This window comes from Plectropomus leopardus, chromosome 4 (assembly GCF_008729295.1).
Source record: "Plectropomus leopardus isolate mb chromosome 4, YSFRI_Pleo_2.0, whole genome shotgun sequence".
Taxonomy (NCBI): Eukaryota; Metazoa; Chordata; class Actinopteri; order Perciformes; family Serranidae; genus Plectropomus; species Plectropomus leopardus.
In genome coordinates, this window is record NC_056466.1 from 38,119,094 (window position 1) to 38,141,012 (window position 21,919).

Below are 21,919 nucleotides of genomic sequence, written 5' to 3' on the forward strand. Positions count from 1 at the left end.
TCCACAGAGAGTTTCAGGCGCTACGTGAGCCTCTGGAATTTAGCCAGCAACAGGTGGCCTCGCTAGCGGCTGAGAACGAGACCCTGAGGGGCTCAGTCAAATCGCTCACCGAGGGTATGACGAAGCTCTCCGAGGATAACAAACGGATGAAGGAGTCCATCCTCGACATTCAAGCGCGCAGCATGTGAGACAACCTGGTTTTCTCCAGGATCCCAGAGCGGGCAGAGGAAGATCCGGAAGCGTCCATCAAGGAGTTTCTCCAGAAACAACTGAAACTCCCAACGGACACTGTGAAGAACATCACCTTCCATCGGATCCACCGCCTTGGAGGGAAGAGACCAGACAGCCGGCGCCCGAGACCCATTGTTGCGAAATTTGAACACTTCAAGCAAAAGGAGCTGGTGAAGAGCCGAGGCAGGGAGCTAAGAGGAATGGACTTCAGGGTGAACGATCAATTCCCCAAGGAAATCCTGGAGCGCCGCAGATGCCTGTTCCCAATCAGAGAGAAATTTATCGACGGAGGATCCCGGGCTATCATCACTGTGGACAAACTCTACGTTAATGGACAGCTGTTCCGTGATCCAGAAGTCACTCCTTGGCTCTACTGAATGAACGTCGTCTACCACACTTAAAGGTAGTCTCCGAGTAAGGTAATACAGAACACAGAACAATTCCTCCACTAATTTCCTTTTGGGCCTTTATTAACTAAAATCACAGTGCACGTCTCATAATGTACTGTTTTCCTTCCGGTCTGTTAATCTGTATATTTGTGTTACCTGTTCTGTTTGTTTTGTTTCCTGTTGTAGTTGTTGTAATGTGTCACCACTTATGCTTAAATCCATCGTGTTTCAATGATGCTCAGTCCGACTACATATTTTACAAAGATACACTTGTCACAGACATACACACGCACACATACAAGAAAACAAATATACAACAACTTGTTTATGCAGGTTCCTCAGGAAGGCAGCTGCACACATCTAAACACACACACACACACACACACTCACGCACACGCATGCACACGCACTCACGCACACGCACACACACACACACACACACACACACCTCCACTTATTTAAATTAAAATTTACACTCAATAAGTTAGTTTAGATATGAACACGTTACGGTTTGTCACTTGGAATGTGCGTGGAATTGGATCGCATGAAAAAAGACTCAAAATTTTTGAACACCTTAATAACCTTCAGGCAGACATTGTTCTACTGCAGGAGACTCACACATCCAAAGTAGAACATCATAAACTTAGTTCATCACAGTTTCCTCACACATACTTAGCTAGCTATAATACCAAACAAAGAGGCGTAGCTATTTTAATTAGTAAAAAAATAAATTTCACTTGCAATAACACTACCACAGACCCAGAAGGACGATTTATAATAATCAATATATCAACACATAATACAGAGTTATGCATTGCCAATATATATGGTCCAAATGTTGATGACCCCTCCTTCTTCCACAGCTTTTTCACTGCACTTTCGGCACACTCAGACACAACACTTATAGTGGGAGGGGACTTCAACTTGGTACTTAATCCAGAATTAGACAGACTTAGCAGAGCAGGTAGTCATCGCCACTGGCAATCAAGTGATATAATAAAACAATACATGAGTGATTGTGGTCTCTGCGATGCTTGGCGCTCTTGTCACCCCACGCTCAAAGAATACACCTTCTTCTCACCAGTCCACCACTCTTATTCCCGTTTAGACTACTTTTTAACAAGTAACTCAATTATGATGGACATCTCTGACACACAGATTCACCCTATCACCATCAGCGACCACGCTCCAGTCACTCTGACAATCACTAAGAAAACAGTCACACCACCATCTAGACATTGCAAATTTAATACATCATTGCTTAAAGACCCAGACTTTATTAAATTCTTTAAAAAAGAGTGGACAATATTCTCTGAAACAAATGACCTGCCTGACATCTCCTCATGTGTTTCTTCTGGGAGGCGGCAAAAGCAGTCATGCGAGGTAAAATAATTTCTTACTCCACATACAAGAAAAAAAAGGAGAAAGCTCTTGAAATAGAATTAGAACAGCAAATTAAAGCTTTGGAGACAGCTCATGCCGCCTCCCAAGATAAACATTTGTTCAGTGAATTGAGAAAATTAAAACTGAAACTAAATGAATTACTTGACAGAAAAACACAATTTCAGCGACAGAGATTACGCTTGGAGAACTTTGAACACAGCAACAAATCCAGTAGACTCTTAGCAAACCAACTAAAACAGAATAAAGAAAAAGTAACAATTTCCTCAATAAAGAACTCTGCTGGGAAAACAACCTGTGTCCCAGAAGAAATAAATAACACATTTAGGGATTTTTACAAAAACTTGTATTCATCACAAATTAATCCGTCAAACTCCAGCATAGATGCTTTTTTAAGTGCAGTTGAACTACCACAATTAAATAATGAACAGATCATGGTTTTGGAATCACCTATTTCAATAGAGGAACTTCATGAAGCCCTCCAGCATATGCTGAACAAGAAAGCCCCAGGACCCGATGGTTTTTCCCGCAGAATTCAACAAAGAATTCTGGCCAATGCTCACACCAATTTTCAACAGAATGGTTGCCGAAATTAAGGAAACTTCCATACTCCCTCCTAACATGAACTGTGCAAACATTAGCCTCCTCCTTAAACCAGATAAAGACCCATTACTCCCATCTAGCTATCGTCCAATATCACTTATAAATGCAGATTTAAAAATCATTTGCAAAGCGCTGGCTAGAAGAATTGAAAAAATAACACCTCACATAATACATCCTGACCAAACAGGATTTATCAAGGGCAGACACTCTACAAATAACACACGCAGACTAATCAATTTGATAGACTACTGTAATATTCACAACAAGGAAGCCATAATAGTCTCATTAGATGTTGAAAAGGATTTTGACCGGGTGAATTGGAAATTTCTCTTCGCTGCATTACAAAAATTTGGGTTCGGAGACAACTTTCTATTCTGGATCAAAATATTATACAGTTCACCCAGTGCTTGTGTCAGAACAAATGATCAAACTTCTCCAAGCTTCAATCTCCAAAGGGGCACCAGGCAGGGTTGCCCACTCTCTCCATCCCTTTTTGCCATATTTATCGAACCACTCGCAGCTGCAATTCGGCAAAATAATAATATCAAAGGGATTCGAACAGCAAATGTGAACCATAAGATAAGCCTTTATGCTGATGATGTACTACTTTTCCTTCAAAATGCACAAGCCTCTCTCTCTGAGACAACAGCACATAGACAAATTTTCCTCTATTTCAGACTACTCTATTAATTGGAACAAATCAACAGTCCTACCTATAAACTCTAACTTCAAGAGCGGGTCAACCGCCCCACTACAATCAGGAAACATTAGATACTTAGGTATCAACATTTCCACCAGGCTGTCTGACCTGACACGGCTAAATCACATTCCCCTACTTAAAACAATAGAGGATGATCTCACTCGGTGGAGGAATCTGCCCATATCGCTTATGGGAAGAGTGGCAACAGTTAAAATGATGGTCCTGCCGAAAATAAATTATATCTTCTCAATATCCCCTGCTTGGTCGGGCTGGCCGCCCGGGCATGGGTGGGTCCATGTTGTCCCGGCTCCGGGCCCCTGGCCGGGGGCTTGCCGTGTTTAAAAACTCTTCGGGTGGTTTGGAGCTACCAGTGTCAGTGTCCTCCTGGCCTGCTCCCGAATGGCTGGTGGGCCTCCGTCTCGGGTCCTCTAGTGGCTCCCTTGGATGTTCGGGTGCGGCCCCTGGGCCGGTAGGCCTGACTCCCTGTTGGCCAGGTGGGGACAGTGATGGGGGTAAGTTTCAGGGCCAGTCAGGAAGCTGGCCACATGGGGACAGCCCCCACTGCCTCTGTCCCTGGTCCTGCAGGGCTGGACGGGTGGTCTGTGGTCTGGGGGTGTGGCGTCAGTTCTGCTGCGGGGGTGTCGCCAGTGTCTCTGGGATGGTGGTCGGCCTCTCTGTGCGGGACTGGGCTGGGTGGTTGCTTGGGCCCTGCTGCTGTGTGGCGGTTGCCCTGCCGGGGGTTTGGGTAGCTCTGGGATGGTCTGGACACTGTCTGCGCCTGTGGAGGGTTTGGCTTCTGACTGGGCTGGGGGCCTGCTCTCCCCGGTCTCCCTGGGGTTTCGCCCCTGGCTGAGGTGGTGGCGGGGGGGCGTCTTCCCCACGGGGTATATGGGTTGGCCCGGGGGCGGTGGGCTGGGTCGTCATGGTGGGCCGTGGCCCGCCCCGTTGGGGCCGGGGGTTGGGGGGGCTCTGGCCTCTCTGGTGCGTGGCGGGCTCCCCGCCGGGGGTCGGGGCGGGTCTCGGGTTGGTGGGGCCCTGTGGCTGTGGGCTCAGGTCGTGCCGGGGTTGGTGGCCTTGGGCTGGGCCAGGGGGCCTCCTATCCCTTGTCTCTCTGTGGGCTTCCCCCCGGCCTGGGGGGTGTTGCCTCTGTGTTCCCTTGCTTGTTCCCCCTTGGGTGGGGCGCGTGGCTGTCTCTGGGGCACGTGGTGTTGGGTCTGTCGTGTTATGGGGGGCTGTTGGGTGCTCTGGTGGCTTAGGTCTTGGCCTGCCTGCCCCTGGGAGTTTGGGGGGTGTTGTTACGGCCCACCCCATCAACTACAAACCACATCCAATGACAAAACTACTCTCACACACACACACAGCACACACAGCACACACACACACAGCACACAACTGTTATACAATCACACACGTACAACAGTTACAAATATGGATGTTATCCATGTCAAGGTTATATTGGGTAAGTATTTATGCAGGCTGGTTTTTTTTTTTGGTTTTTTTGGGGGGGGGGGGGGGGTTCTTTTGTTTTTTTTTTATTTATTTATTTATTATTTACTTCATTTATTTATTATTTACTTTATTCTATTTTTTTTTTTCTCTCTAATTACTTACTTTTTTATTTTTTTTTCCTTTTTTTTTTTACTTACACATTTCCTGCCTGCTTCCACTGTTAATACTGTTGTAAATACTTGCAGCTGTCATTATTGTAGTTAGCATTGTTGTCATCGTTTTCATTGTCGTTGTTGTTGTTATTGTTGCTGCGGTTTTTGTTGTCTCTTGTGTCTTCCCCTCCCCTCTGTGTCCCCCAACCTCTCTCTTTTCTCTCTTCCTATCCACTCTAACGTTGTGCTGTCCGGTAGCCTTGCCAATAAATCTCAGTACGGACTGCAACAGGAGGAAGTATGTCAGACTCCTCCTTTGCAGAGCAAATCTGTTATGGCACCTCAAGGCATCCAGACCTCTCATACTGCATGCCTAAGCTGCCGAACAGGACAGGTTAAAAAAAAAAAAATAAAAATAAAAAAATAGAATGTTGCTGTTACTGTAGAATGTTACAGTTCTACAATGTTATGATGTAACTGTAGAATGTTAATATTCTAAATGTTGCTGTTACTGTAGAATGTTACAGTTCTACAATGTTATGATGTAACTGTAGAATGTTAATATTCTAGAATGTTGCTGTTACTGTAGAATGTTAATATTCTAGAATGTTGCTGTTACTGTAGAATGTTAATATTCTAGAATGTTGCTGTTACTGTAGAATGTTAATATTCTAGAATGTTGCTGTTACTGTAGAATGTTAATATTCTAGAATGTTGCTGTTACTGTAGAATGTTAATTGCTGTTACTGTAGAATGTTAATATTCTAGAATGTTGCTGTTTACTGTAGAAACTGTTAATATTCTAGAATGTTGTGCTGTTACTGTAGAATGTTAATATTCTAGCTGTTACTGTAGAATGTTAATATTCTAGAATGTTGCCCTAGAATGTTGCAGAATGTTAATATTCTACATAACATAGCACCTTAACATGCATACACCCTGCATCCATGTTGGACGGGGGGTCGGCAGGGGCGGGGTGGGGGTCTCCCACTGCCTCTGTACCTGGCCCTGCAGGGCTGGACGGGGGGTCTGTGGTCTGGGGAGTGGCGTCAGTTCTGCTGCGGGGGTGTCGCCGGTGGCTCTGGGTTGGTGGTCGGCCTCCCTGTGCGGGACTGGGCTGGGTGGTTGCTTGGACCCTGCTGCTGTGTGGCGGTTGCCCTGCCGGTGGTTTTGGTAGCTCGGGATGGTCTGGACCCTGTCTGCGCCTGTGGAGGTTTTCTGGCTGGGCTAGGGGCTGCTGTCTCCCTGGGGTTTCGCCCCTGGCTGGGGTGTTGTCTCTGGGGGGCACGTGGTGTTGGATCTGTCGTGTTCTGGGGGGCTGTTGAACAGGACAGGTTAAAAAAAAAAAAAAAAAAAAATAGAATGTTGCTGTTATTGTTGAACGTTACACTTCTACAATGTTATGATGTAACTGTAGAATGTTAATGTTCTAGAATGTTGCTGTAACTGTAGAATGTTAATGTTCTAGAATGTTGCTGTAACTGTAGTGCCCCGTTTACACGTGCACGGTTATTTTTAGAAACAGAGAAATATTCCTGCGTTTGCACCCTTCGTTTACACGCAAATGGAGAATTCGCCTCTGAAAACTCCGGCCAGGGTGGCGATCTTGGAAAACGGCGGTTGCCTGTTTGCGTGTAAACGGAGAAAAACGGAGAAAACGCAGGCAGTAGACGTCACAGTATGCAACAGAACTTGCACTCGCGTCAAAAGTGCGACCTATGTTTACATGTTGCTATGGTAACCATGGATCCCCTCAGAGTAGCAGCCGTATTTATGTTGGTGCAAGCCCTCTTCTCATGTTTACATTTACAACTACAGCTGATTTATTACATGGAGGAGCAGAGACAGATGAGTGCAACAACTTCTCCTCCCTCCAACACCAAGAGCCTGTCCGCGTCACCGCCAGCGTCGCCGGTTTTGGTTCCGTCCAGGGAGAACTGCTGTCTGGTGGGACAACTTTGTAAATGAAGTGGTTGTCCCGGAGGAGTGGCGTGAAAATTTTAGGATGTCGCGGTCATCACTGCTGTCACTCTCAGAATTGCTGCGTCCCTACCTCGAGGGTGAGATGACCGTCATGCGATCTCCTGTCAGTGTCTTAAAAAACAGAATGAAATAAAATGATAGACTGCGTAAGACAGCCAACGCTTTCGGTCTTGCTCGATCGACTGTGTCAATAATAATAAGGGAAGTGTGTGAGGCAATAGCTGTCCACTTAGGACTTATGTACATCCAACTGCCCACATCCGAAGATGCTGTGCAGCAACTAGCGCGTAAATTTGAAGAAGTACACAGCCTGCCTCAATGCATAGGTGCTGTGGATGGCACACATGTTGAAATAAAGCAACCATCTGTGAATTCCACAGACTATCTAAACAGAAAAGGGAGGTTCAGTTTGAACGTTCAGGCTACCTGTGACTGTAAATATTCTTTCATGGATGTAGTAGTCAAATGGCCAGGGAGCGTTTTTACGCAAATTCCACACTCAACGACCATCTGAGAGCTGGGAAAAATCCCACCGTGTCTCAGGCAAATAGTTGAGGATGAAGAGGCCATACCAGTGTACTTGCTTGGAGATCCCGCATACCCTCTCCTCCCATACTTAATGAAAGAGTATGCGAATGGGGGGAGCAATGCTCAGGAGCAGTACTTTGGATTATCTTTGTGCCGTGTACGGATGGTTATTGAATGCGCGTTTGGGAGGCTGACAGGCCGGTTTGGAGCCCTGAGAAGAGCAATGGGCATCAACCTCAACGACCTTCCCTTCGTTATATATGCATGCTTCGTCCTACATAATTTCTGCGAGGCTGCTATGGACACTGTGAGTGACACCAGGGTCACAGAGGCTATTCAGTATGATCGGGACAACCAACCGGATAATCCACCAACTGTCAGAGAAGGAATGTCAGTTAAAGCAAAGAGGGTCCGGAGAGTCCTGACAGTTTCTTTACCCCTAAAGAGACCTCAAGTGTGTGTGTGTGTGTGTGTGTGTGTGTGTGTGTGTGTGAGAGTGAGAGTGAGAGTGAGGGGGGGGGGGGCAGAGTGAGAAAGTGAGTGTGATTGAAACTAGTTTAAGAAACATGTTCAAGTAGCCAAGACTGATTTATAGATTTTAGTACAGGCTAATGTTTGTGTTAAAGAATTCTTGTTCACATTTTTGTTCTTTGTATTTGTGGGCCAGGATTATTTTTTGTAGTTGCCCCAGAATACTTCACTGTGTGACTCTTACACAATAACAGACACAAGTCTGATTGCTTTTCAACAAGTTTAGTTCTGATCAGAAACAAGATTTGTCATTTTTGCATTAGACAGAAGTGTTCAAATACAATGCCTCTGTACTGCTTATAACTTAGAAGTATTACAAAACAATAAATGAAACATTCAAGAGGTAATTTAACTGACCTCAATGCTAAACAAAACAAAACAAAAACACTGCCACAGTAAACACTGAACCAAAAAGTGCAATTTCTGTAAACTCTTATTTCAGCTGCCAAGACATCAGACAAGCATTTAAACTTGCCTTTAAAAGTGCAATTTGTGTAAACTATGAACAGGAACAACCATGAAGACAGTGGCAAATGGCTAATCTTTCTTTAAAAGTTCTTGAGTGTACGAGAAGGACAAATCTGCAGGGTTAATGGTACTAAGTGCAATTACACTGGGTGTGTGTGCTCTGCTGCCTGAGGAGTTCTGTGGGAATGCCTGATGCATTGGATTTGGCAGGTAAGAGTGTTGTGATGGCATATAGCCTTGCTGGGCTAGTGTTGTGGGGTAGAGTGGAGGTGCAGGTGGAGGTGGCGGTGGCGCCTGTGCTGGTTGTTGGCCTGTATGTAGTGTTTCCCGCAGGAAAGAAAATCCATCGACAATGGAGGATGGAAGCCTATCCAGTGTATTGGAAATTTTAGAAAAGTTGTCAACTGCCCTTTTTTCTGAGGCTTCAATGGTGTTAAGGAGTTGTCTTTTGATCCGCTGGTCTTCCTCAACAGCATTTTGCTGCTGAGTCTCTGCTGAAAGCTGTTTCCTCAGACGCTCCTGGCGGTGTCCTCTTAGTTTGGCCTTTACAAAGTAGATCAGAACAAAATGAATTACAAAAGCATACTTTGCAGTAAAAAATCCAGTGTTACAAACATTAATCTTCTAATCTTCCTCTCTGTGTCTCTCTCCCTCTCTCTCGCTCTCTTCCTCACACACACACACACACACAATACTGCTTGCTTGGTTTGTTACCTGTCATGAGTATCTTTGCATTATTTCATATCGGTGTATAAAAATAATTTACAGGCATTAATAATTCATTTTTAGGAAGGAGTGAAATTTGAGTAAGTCATGCTGTAACTATAAAAAGTGTCATTTAAAAAATGTATGATAGATTAGTTAATACAAAACCTGCTTCAGTTTTCAAGAATCATTCAGATATTAAAGGAGCAATCAAAATCAAAAATACATAATTTTCTTCTTACATCTTAACCAAAACCAAGACAAGACCAGGGCCATTCCCAAACCACACGACAGACTTATGATAATGTGTGAACCATAAACCTTAAACACTCCCCAAATTGATCTGAAAGCTCCACATTCCCATAAAAAACAAATTAGGTAGGTAGATTTGCATAATCAAGCATGATCTGACAACAAAACATTAACAAACAACGAACCTTTAAACAAATTAATGTAGGAATAAGTTTAGGCTACAATGAAATGAACTTATCACACCACATCTGTCTGACGGGGTCAGACATACAAGCAGGGGTGGAAGTAATTAATTACAAATGCTCCAATTACTGTAATTAAGTAGTTTTTTTGGGGTACTTGTACTTTTATGAGTAGATTTTCAAGTCTGTACTTTTACTTAAGTACACATTAATCCATGTAATCGACTTAGTTACTTTTAAAATCATGGTTGAGTACTGAGTACAATTTTAATTAATATCCAAACCTTTCATCTGCATTTCTGTAGCCAATAAGGTGATCTGATCACAAACTGACCAATGAAAACCAGGATATATGGACGAAAAACTATACAAAACAAAAAAAAAGGATGTCAATGATTGATCTTCAATTGATTCTGCATTAAGAATTTAACCAGTTTAAAATGTACTTATGGATATTAAGTAAACTACATAATAAGTATATAATTAAGTATATAATAAAATCAATAATGGTAGCAGTAACTGCGCCTCATCTAACTTCATTTTGTCTGGCAGAGACATTTATTGAATAAGGAAATAAAAACTTATAATGAGAAAAAACAAAACCAAAAAAAAACAACAAACAAACAAAATGAGGGAAAAAACACTTGTTTTGTATCTTATCAGTTATTAATGATTAATTGATTGGTAGTGTTTTAACTATTGGTAAAGTAAAATACACAAAGTTTGTAATCCTAGTCTGGAGAGGTCATGGTGACATCACTGATTAAAAGTAACTAATACTATGAGTACTTTTTTAGATGAATTCTTTTTACTTTTTCTTAAGTATTCTTCTAACACCAGTACTTTTACTTGTAATTGAGTAATATTTTAGCAATGTAACAGTACTTTGGGTGAGATCAGCAGTGGACGTGTTTGCAGCTTTGGTAGCTCAGAGCCTCTCCTGTACCAGTCTGGTAGAGTAGAGATTTTCAGTACTCTTTCCACCACTGCATACAAGTAACTAGGCTACTAACGACGATTGTATACATACGTTTAGAAGATCTCTCCTCTCCTTAACTGGTGGTACTGGTGGGGCCACACTGTCATCATCAGGATCTCCTTCAACGTCCACTTCAGACACGACGCTAGCATCACTGACTTCCAATGTTGACGAGCCTTCAGACGAGGCTCCGGGGGTTTCTTGGAACGAGGGCTCCAGGTCAGTAGTCTCGACACCGGTAGGCAAAGTGGTGGTGGCCGGCGAACCACCCCATACCTGCTCGCACAATTCAAAATACAGGAGGACCACTCTCCCATGCCCAGACCAAGACCTGTATCCACGGCACCTCTGTATTTCACCCGAACTGCCTTAAGCTTGGTTGTGAGGATGGGTTAGGAAAGTCGGTAGATGTGTTGGGGTAGTGCTCTAAAAAGAGGGTCAGTATGTCGGCATATTTACTTTGGCACGTCTCCAATTTTTTCGCTTTGTAATCTAAAGTTACATTCAACAGGAGCTCTACCTCAGAGTCAGTCCACACGAATGATGATCCCGGCGCCATTTTTCTGTAAACAAGAAAGAGGAAGTGACCCGTTGCTGTTGTTGCTATTTTCGGGATTCTGATTGGCTAACGTGGGCTTCAGCTTCTCGTTACACTGCCACCTACAGTTTTGGAATGTCCTGGCAGCAGACATACACGGGTTTGTGTAAACGCAAAGTTTTCTGAAAACGGATACGTGTGCATGGAATTATTTTTGAAAACGGAGAGAGTGTGAAATGTCCGTTTCTCCGTTGCTGTTACTGTAGAATGTTACAGTTCTACAATGTTGCTGTTACCCTACATCTACATACACACACCTTCACATGCATACACCCTGCATCCACGTTGGACGGGGGGTCGGCAGGGGCGGGGTGGGGTCCAGACCATCCCAGGTCTGGACCCCACTGCCTCTGTCCCTGTCCCTGCAGGGCGGGATGGGGGGTCTGTGGTCTGGGGGAGTGGCATCAGTTCTGCTGGCTCTGGGTTGGTGGTCGGCCTCTCTGTGCGGGACTGGGCTGGGTGGTTGCTTGGACCCTGCTGCTGTGTGGCGGTTGCCCTGCCGGTGGTTTGGGTAGCTCTGGGATGGTCTGGACTCTGTCTGCGCCTGTGGAGGGTTTGGCTTCTGGCTGGGCTGGGGGTGGGGGGCCGCTGTGGCCCCCCCGCCGTCTTCCCCACGGGGTATATGGGTTGGCCCGGGGGCGGTGGGCTGGGTCATCATGGTGGGCCGTGGCCCGCCCCGTTGGGGCCGAGGGTTGGGGGGACTCTGGCCTCTCTGGTGCGTGGCGGGCTCCCCGCCAAGGGTCGGGGTGGGTCTCGGGTTGGTGGGGCACTGTGGTGTGGGCCTAGATCGTGCCGGGGTTGGTGGCCTTGGGCTGGGCCGGGGAGGCTCCTGTCCCTTGTCCCTCTGTGGGCTTGCCCCTGGGAGTTAGAATGTCACTTCAGATTAAAAAGTAAAAAAAGTTAAAAAAAAATCTTTTTTTTCCATAGCAACAGGACAATATTGTTAGTGTGAAATTGAAACATTGTTTCAGTTCCTAAAATTAAATTAAGAGTGCATAAAATGTGTTTCTGAGAAACTTTTTATCTTATTTGTTGGTCCTGATAGCCGTCAATAAATACAGTTGTCTGAAAGAAAAAAATCTGGTGTCTGTTGCAGGACTGTAATGAACTCTGTCAATCAGTTAATCCAGACCTAAAGAAAGTACTGACTGATATACCTGTCTGTTACTGACCTACCTACCTGTGTGCATCCTAGCTTTAAGGACGTAGAACATGATTGAACACTGCATGACTGTTGCTACATAGCAGTGGGAGGAAAGAAAAATAAGCTGACAGAAGAAGAGTTTACCTCTTTTCTCAGTCCTTTTCAGCTTGTGTGATGGTCCTGGAGTTGAGGTCTTTTGAGTCAGAATGTCTGGTTCTTCTGCAAGAAAAGGACAAGAAGCACGAACTGCAGCTCATCCTACTGGCAGATACTACTACTAGATACACGCGTACAAAATAGAGAAATGGCTACACAACTATTTTGTTATTTTGTGACATTCAGAGACAACAATCATTAAATTAAAAAATAAAAATAAAAAATCTGCACGTTAATTAATGAGTTGCAGCCAAACTACCTTCATACCATCTGAGTCTTGAGCCTCACTTCCACTGACTTGTGACTCTTGCCCAGCTCCGACTTTTGAAGATGAAGGCACTGTTTAGATAGAACACACAGACACATAACAAAAAATAAACAAAAAAACACCACATACTTTTTAAATATGAGTTTAACTGGAATACTTTCATACTCACTCTCTAAGCCTAAATCAATCTCATCAAGAGATTTGCCTTTGTACACCTCAGCTCCAAGTTCTATGGCCATGAGCAGCTTGCTAATCTTTGCAAGCTGCAAAGATTAGTGTGTGTTCTCTGTTAATCGGTAATATTCACGATGAAAACGAATATCATGTCCCATGAATTTAGCACGTTGGTCTAACTCATTTTCTTTCAGGTTCATTATCTGACTCATTGTAGCCACATGTTTCCTCAGGTGGGTTGATGTGAGTGTTTCAGGCCTCCTTGCATCACATACAGCTGCATATTTCCTCAGACAGTCTGAACCTCGGAGATGGGATGCTGAATTCTGTCTTGCAAAGACATACGTGTTACTGTCCAAAATGTCATTGTCCTCACTCCTTTGCTCAATGAGAAAATCAAGGGATTTGGTCATCTCTCTGGTTAGAAGCCCAGGCACTTTGTTAGCCCTCTTCCCTCTGACCACCAACCTGGTAAACTCATGACTCAAATCTTGCTCCAGTTTTGAGAGGCCCTTCATGATATCTTCATTAGGGTCCTCTGTGGCTCTGTTCATGTAGGTTGACAGAGGCATTTTTCCTGCCTCACCTTGCCGTCTTTGGTTGAAAAGAATGATCTGAGAAAGAAGGCACTCACTGAGAGTCCTGTATGCTCTAGCATTAGGCCCTTCCAAAAGTTTCTGTTTTACCGCCTCCTCTGCGGCCTTCAGGACTTTATTAAGCTTCATCACATCTTCTGTGAGAGGAATCATTTCTTTTTTGTTCCACCTGTCCTCTTCCAGGTTAGTCCGTGCACGGCCTGACACAAAGAGGCCCCACTCTGCAGATAACAAGCCCGAGAAGCTCCTTACTCTGGCTGCAGCCGCTTCATCTTCAGCCTTTACATGTTGTGCAATCACAATGACACTGCCTTCAGTGAGTGTCCTAACTTTAAAGCAAGAGATGGTGTGTTGTATCTGTACTTAGACTTGGTGAATCCAGAAGCTTTTTTTGATGCCCCCCTAGCCCATCACTGATTGTGATGGGCTGGCTGGGGGGGGGGGGTAGGGGCTGAAATTACCAGAGATTAAGACGGCATCGTGACTGACTGGACCATGAGAAAAGGAGTAAGAAGCAGATAAATCACTCAGGAATGTTGATGAATGATTATGAAATGCACTCTAGTGAAGCAGCCTTGAAATAAAAGCCACCTTTGAGAAAATCATTGTTTCCTGATACTGTGAGACAAGTTTTATTTAACTTTGTTTTCTTTATCTATGTACAGTTGAAAGTGGTGTTGAATTTCATTACATTTTACAGATGTGTGTACTGTGAGCACAGTAATACATTAATGATTATAATCCACTGATAAATGATAAAATCACACTGCATTGTTCTACATCATTTAAATTTATTTTGATGCTTATACATTTGTATCTCACTTAAGTTTAATTTTTAATGAAGGACTTTTACTTTAACCATTGCGGATTATTTATATTGATAAATGTGATTCTTGCTTTATTTTCAACATTCTAGCCTTTAATCAGGCCTTGAGTCCAAGTTGAGAAAGTGGAGAATATAGTTTGGTCCTCTGCTGCCTTCAGCTCAGCCTTAATTAATGGTTCATTAAGGGGAGAGGTGCTCCACCCCCCTTGCACCTAGACTGCTGCTGCTGCCTGTTAACTTGCTCTTTCTTTGCCTTTCAGAGAATACTTCTGCTGCTGCTTCAGATCAGCTTTATCCCTAGAATACATTGACATATAGATTAATGTATGACAAGTTGTTAATGACTAACATCTTACTGTTGCACTAACCTGGCAAGACAAAACCAGCTCATAAGAACATTTATTAGTATCTGTCCCCATCAAATATGCTTCCATGCTCCAAAAACATAATGGCCCAAGTTGTCCTGGCTCAGTGTAATGCAATACAGTAACAGCAGTTTCATATGGTAACAACCCTAAATAAAAAAGTGTGTGTAAAAGTGCACATCCGTTCTCATGACATCACAGATACCAAGATAAACTTAAAGGGAAATTCTGGGATTTTTCAACCTGGGTTCTATGTTTATGAATTTGGGTGTGTAAGTGAATAGTACTAGTAATAGTAAGTAAGTAATAGTAAGTCAGTGTAGTTACACTCACACATTACATGCCCCTATTTGTTTGAGCCGGAGTACATGGACAAAGAGCTCCTAAAGAGAGGAATGGACAAGAGGGAGGGGAGGCAACTGGCAGAGGAGGATGAACTAGCTGCTGAAAAGATGCAACGCTCCAGAAACTGGTGGTGTTCCTGTGATCATTTCCCCCCTCTGATCAACACGGTTGTGCTGGAGACATTCTTTCATGTGCCCAAAATAAAGTAGAAGAGGCAGCTAAACCTGTGGGGACCGAATGGACAGCTATCGTGAATGTACAGAGAAGAACAGCTATCACTAAGTATCTTCCTGCAACAATTCTCAAGTCGAAAACTCTCAACTCAATCTCAACTCGTGAGATTTCAGAGCGAGAGTCAAGTGACAGTCTTGCTTCAGTTATGTTACCAGACTCTTAAAATAACAATTTGACAAAACAAGCACTTTTAATAGACGTAACGTAACGTAAGAGTGTTGCGGTTGCCCTATAGGATTACATTGTAGCCGCTGCCACAGAGTTGCGGCTGCCCCCGAGCCGATCTACTGGACCAATTCTAAAAGTTTTTATCAGTACTGTTCACATACACACCCAAATTTATAAACATAGAGCCCAGGTTGAAGTAGTATCAGTTTAGCCAGCAGTAACACAGATATTGCAGTATTACTTTTTAGTGCTGGTTGGTTGTGTGAAGTTGAAAAAAGTAGTAAGATATTTATAAAGATATTTTGAAAATATTCAAAGTAATACTAATAATACAGACTGTATGGAATGCCTCTTTGAGAAAGCTGTCAGCAGGTTGTTTTATCAGGTGACATTTGTAGTTTTCCTTAACACTACCTTACAAGTTTTATTACTTTATAATAAAATATACTCTAATACAATAGCCTTGAAATAAATACCATCTTTGCGAAAGGTTATTGTGTCCTGATACTGTGTGAGACAAGTTTGATTTAATATTGTAGCATTAAGTATTTAGTATATATATATATATATATATATATATATATATATATATATATATATATATATATATATATATACTACAATATGTAGTAGTAATATTTGTAGTACTTGCAGTAGTAAGTAGTAACAGAGAAAGTATAAGTGCCTCCAATGGTAGTACTAATAATTTTGTTTTGATTTTTTTGCTTTCTTTCTTTCTTCTTTATCATTGTAATTTCATATTTTAGTGTACTTTATAATAAAATGAAATAGTTGGATCAGTCAAAATGCTTTATTTGCAGTTTTTCCAATTTAAATGTACTGCCTGCTTAGGGTTTCCATTTTGTTCTACACAGCCCCACAGTCATGTTCCCACATGACCCAAGATGGCCAATCACAAAATTTCCCATCCTTAGCCAATCAGAAAATTGGATTGCTTCTTCACCCTCTAAATCAAAATTTGACTGCACTACATGAGTGTGTCCACTAGGGGAGCTCAAGAGTACTGGCAAACACACACTTTTCTGAGTTTACTGAGTCAATGAGGACATTCTCTGAAACTTGTACAGATCATTCATTAGGACCAAAGGGGCTCATCCAAGCATTTTCTTTGTGAGGACCAGCCAAAATGTCCTCACAAGGAAAAATGTCCTCACAGCAAAGGTTGTTTGTCAAGGGTTGGTCCACACAAGCACAGAGATACAAACGCAGACACACACACACACACACACACACACACACACACACACACACACACACAGCACACAACTGTTATACAATCACACACGTACAACAGTTACAAATATGGATGTTATCCATGTCAAGGTTATGTTGGGTAAGTATTTATGCAGTCTGTTTTTTTTTTTGGGAGGGGTTCTTTTGTTTGTTTGTTTGTTTATTTTTTTATTATTGACTTTATTCTACTTTATTTTATTTTATTTCTCTCTCTAATTACTTATTTATTCATTTTTTTCTTTTCCTCTTTTTTACTTTTTTACTCATTTCCTGCCTGCTTCCACCGTTAATACTGTTATAAATACTTGCAGCTGTCATTATTGTAGTTAGCATTGTTGTCATCGTTTTCATTGTCGTTGTTGTTGTTATTGTTGCTGTTGTTTTTGTTGTCTCTTGTGTCTTCCCCTCCTCTCTGTGTCCCCCAACCTCTCTCTTTTCTCTTCTTCCTATCCACTCTAACGTTGTGCTGTCCGGTAGCCTTGCCAATAAATCTCAGTACGGACTGCAACAGGAGGAAGTATGTCAGACTCCTCCTTTGCAGAGCAAATCTGTTATGGCACCTCAAGGCATCCAGACCTCTCATACTGCATGCCTAAGCTGCCGAACAGGACAGGTTAAAAAAAAAAAAAAAAGTACCATATACTGCAAGAAATAAAACCTACCGGTACTGTCTACTACATTTATTGCCAACTACAGTTACAACATACTGCTTGTACCGCAGATACACACAACTCACACATGCCCATCTTTGTGTTTGGATTACCAATTAATATGCAACAGCTTGAAACTTGGGAGTGGTTTTCGATCACAATCTAAATTTCAGTCAGTAAACATAGGGTGTCATTCAGTCCTGCTATTTACAAATCATTACAGGATGCAAGGCGTGAGGCTTAACTTCGTGTGACGATGCCAGCCAGCTCCTCATGTTTCTGCTTGATTTTTATGCTGAGCGCCGAGCTTTGTTTACCCTTCCCCATTCAGAATACTAGGGCTGCACCAAACGTTTATTTTTTTATTGATTAATCTATCGATTACTTTTTTGATGAATGTATCGATTATTTTTTCTAATTGATTTAACTATTATTTTTTTATTACTCAATTATTATAACAACAAATTCACAGAAAATAACATTTTAAAACGCTGCAGAGCATTATTCCCCAACAAAAATAGCCCAGTCTTAACTGGTAATTTGTGTTTTACAGTCTGATATGATAAGTGTAAGAAATAAAATTAATGCAAGAGCTTGTTCCAGTAAAAGGAATGTAGTGCAATCTACATTTAACAGTCCAACAGCAAAATAAATAAAACAATGTAAAATACAAGTCACTTTTAGGACGCGTAACAAAACAGTTACTCTTTGTTACATTAACAAATCTCAAATCTAGCAGTCCAACAAAATATCTTACAGTAAAATTAGTGCAATTTGAATAACACTAACTTTTCTCAGAAATGATTATAACTGGGCCTGAAGGTATATCGCTACCTGCTATTATGAGTGCTGTATTTTCATATTTATAAGCACATATTCCACTCATTTATGAAGTTATACAAGCTCCTGCACAGCTGACAACCCCGTCCTGTGAACGTTTCAAAACAAAAAGCATTGTATCAGCAAGTGAAGGCATTCTGTCCACAGAGACATAGTCAGATAGCTTTTGTTTTGAAAGGGAAGCAAGAAAGTCGAGGTAAAACAAACATCTTTGTATTTCCTAATCTCCATGACAGAGAGAGATTTTAAACTGCAGTATAAAGTGGTATAGATGCAACAAACGAGAGCGTCACGTAAAAAAACGGTGAGCCACCGTTTCTCTAGATGTGCTGCAGCTGACACGCAGCTCAGACGTACCTGACAAGCGCTGCGAGCAGCGTGCACGCTCTAACTTGATAACATAAGCGCCCAAACAAAAACAACACACCCACACACCCATCTCTGCTCAAACTCTCATTACGCGCACTGTATGAAACGGTGCGACGCGCTGACGCATGTTAACTGAATCAACATATTTACGTAATCGATGACATTGACGCGATGCCCCAGCCCTACAAAGTACAACCCGTCTGCGCCATGCTCCGCACCTGGCGCCCAGATTATCCACCGTTTAACAAGCAAAATGGACTTTGGCACGCCCTAAAAACATTTGCACCATGCGCTTTAGACCATGCGCTATAGATCGTCTAAATAGGGCCCATAGTATGCCCGTAGTTTACACTTCAGGCATACTAAATAAATTCAATATATTTTCCCTTGACGTCCTCTTTTCTCTAAAATATAAATGATCGTGGAAGGGACATCATTGTGTGCATTCCTTGGACACATAAACATCACTTTCAAAGATTGTGGTGGCCCTGAAACACAGATGAGTCTCTGCAAAAATACTTAACTTACCCAGTCCTGCGTGGGGGCCCATGGGAGAATGCATGATGGTTGTGGGGTACGGTGCTGTATTGTATTGGGTGTCCCATGCCATAGTCAGGCTCATCATAGCCCATGCTGTGCTGATCATCCTCCAGACCATATGGCTCTGGGACAAACCTGGGGATCGAGGATAGCTCGATGGCACTTCCCATACGCCCAACCTACACAGGGACAGGGTCCAGAATAATAGAAGTTACAAGCTAAATGCTGTGGCAAAAAGTATCAGCAGATCAAGTAAAACTCTGTTTCAACAAAGTGATACAATGACATGCCTGTGGCTGAGCAGCATAGGGGTCCAGCTGGTTCCTGCTGGGGGCTCTGTAGCTTGGATCCAGGGTTCTGTACCCATCTGGATGGACTGTTCTGGAGAGGGCAGGAAAGTTGAGAGTAAATTAAGGAAGAGATGCAATTATGGGCCATATTACCCTGTGGCAATAGCGTTTATCCTAGATCAGCTGTGTGGACATGAGTTTTAACAAAAACTATACCTGTAGCGATTATCCATCTGAGCTGCCCTACTATGGCTTGCGTAAATCTCAGATGGGGGTCCAGTGCGGTAGTCGTCTAGATTCCCTTGCGGCCCGTAGTGGTAGTTGCGGGGCACAGTTTGAGTGGGGTAATCCATAGGCAAGCCACCTCCAGGTCCCTGTCTGTAGACCATGGGTGCAGTGTAGCCACCCATACCTGTCAATGAACCTCCACCATCCAGGGAAAATGTGTCCGACACTGAAGGGATGACTGTGCGAGTGGTGGTGGTCGTCATTACTTTCTTTACCTTTAAGGACAAAACAGGGAGACAGGAGACAAGATTCAACAGGTAATATTTACAAGTTTGGCATTATGTAATTTACACTTTAAAGTTAATACGAGATTCAATCTTAACAAAAAAAGTCTTATGCCACACAAAACTGTTCTTCCGTTGTCAGTTTTGTAATGCTCGCTTAAAGTAATAGCTCAGATTGATCAGATAGATTTTTTTAAGTGGGGCTGTATGAGATACGTATGTATAGTCAGTGTATTGCATACAGCGGCTGGCGGTGGGCACACTCCCTGTTTGCAGAAACAGAGGGGGTGCGCAGACCACAGCTCAGCATTTACACTGCTGTATAGAGAGGCTTGATATCCAAACATATTTTAACCATTTTAAAAAAGGCTTGCTTAAAAAAATCAATGTCAGTCTAAGCAGACTCTGTGCTGAGAGCGTTATCAACATTTTACTTCTCCATCACACAGCATTTTCTTTTGGCTACATTTTCTTAACTGTATAACTTCAGCTGTTTGATTCAAACTCTCTGCAGTTCATGGAAGAGACAAAAAATACTAGAGTGATTATGGCAGCGACAACAATATGGGGTTCACCTTGAAGACAAAGGGATACTTCAACAAAACAGAGTACAGAGAACTTTTACAAAGGCAGACTGAACAGGCCGAAATGAAACAGAGCAAAAGTTATTTGTGAACTGTAAACAGAGAGCTGCTGCTGCCTGGACTTGCTAACAACACAAGTTCAGAATATTAATGGATCAGAAGGTGTAAGCACTTCACACTTTCCTGCTTGCTTGAGTCATTTCATATATTTGTAGGTTTTTAGTATACTTTGACCTGATGATTGGGTTCAGCAGTGCTCTCCAGTGTCTCTTTTGTTTATTAGCTGGTGGTTTTATATAATTCTCTTGAGAGAATGTTCACTGCAAATGCAGAACTGTCTCAGACTTGCAGGTTTAAGTCTATATTCAGTGCAACTTTCTTTTTTTCCACTTTTTCTGCACATCTCAGAAAAAAACATCAACGTGAAATCTTTAGAATCGCAAAGTTTCATTTCAGTCATGTCATGTAAGAGTCAGTAACAGCATTTTCTGACACAAACACCTGACCAGCGGCTTGATACAATGCAAGGCTCTTTTGGCCTTATGTGTAGGAATACAGAAGTTATGCGGTTGAGAACATGTAGTGCCAAAGGAAAGGGTTTGTGATGGTGAGGTAGATATAGATTTTTTTCTGTAGGCCATTTTTAAAGTGGCTTAATCGGATTTTCATATCAACCCCTATACATTAGTGTAATTCTGAGCTTTGAGGTGCACCCCGTCTGTTTCTGCATACCCGGCTATTGTATGTTGTACACTGAATATACATAAGTATCCCATACAGCCCCACTTAAAAAAATCCCAAACTATCCCTTGTAACAAAGTTTATTTGTTATTTAACTCGTGTTACCGTAGTTTCTGTGCATCGCGTGGTCCCATCTTCACTGGCCTTCACAGAGACAACAGGTGGTGCCTCCTGAGGATCTTCCTCCACTGTGTATGTCTCCTGCACCACCTGGCCAGGCTCCATCCTGAACTGCATATGCACACAAATTTCAGAGAGAAACTCACATGAAGGTCACACATGGGATAACCATGTGTGACCTTCAAACCATACAATCATTAGGAATAAAATAGCTGAGAGAAAGGGATCTGAAAGATGCTTACGTGATGTGTCCCGTTGATGTAACTCTCGTTCAGTGTGAGCCTCTCTATGTCTGCATCACAGAGAATGCGGCTGTTCTGCAGGAAGGACAACACACACGAGAAGATCCAACACACATAAAGGTAAAGAAAAGTTTGAATGACATGCACATCCAAGTGTGCAGTAGAGTGGGTGCTGGACATAGAGGATTTACTTTTGCACTTCAGCCCTATCACAAACCACTGAATGGAACTCACTTAGCCAACAATCCTATGAATTCAATGTGATAATACAATTAAAGGATGAAATAATAAGCTATGAAATTAATAATGAGCCACAGAGAGACAAAGACACAAACGTCTTTCTTTTATGA

The 21,919-nt window shown here is 42.6% G+C and overlaps 1 protein-coding gene across 6 annotated transcripts in view; it reads right to left on the reverse strand.

Annotated features, from left to right (window-relative positions):
* ctnnd1 (catenin (cadherin-associated protein), delta 1) overlaps positions 1-21,919 on the reverse strand; it is a 99,633-nt gene that overhangs the window by 66,356 nt on the left and 11,358 nt on the right. For all 6 annotated transcript variants that reach the window (XM_042485096.1, XM_042485093.1, XM_042485094.1 and 3 more), the window contains 5 exons: positions 21,570-21,644; positions 21,313-21,438; positions 19,587-19,873; positions 19,371-19,461; positions 19,069-19,259 (listed from right to left, as the gene is read on the reverse strand). In XM_042485096.1, the coding sequence (XP_042341030.1) occupies positions 19,069-19,259; positions 19,371-19,461; positions 19,587-19,873; positions 21,313-21,432 (689 nt within the window). In that variant the 5' untranslated portion in view covers positions 21,433-21,438; positions 21,570-21,644. The remainder of the gene's footprint in view (positions 1-19,068; positions 19,260-19,370; positions 19,462-19,586; positions 19,874-21,312; positions 21,439-21,569; positions 21,645-21,919) is intronic.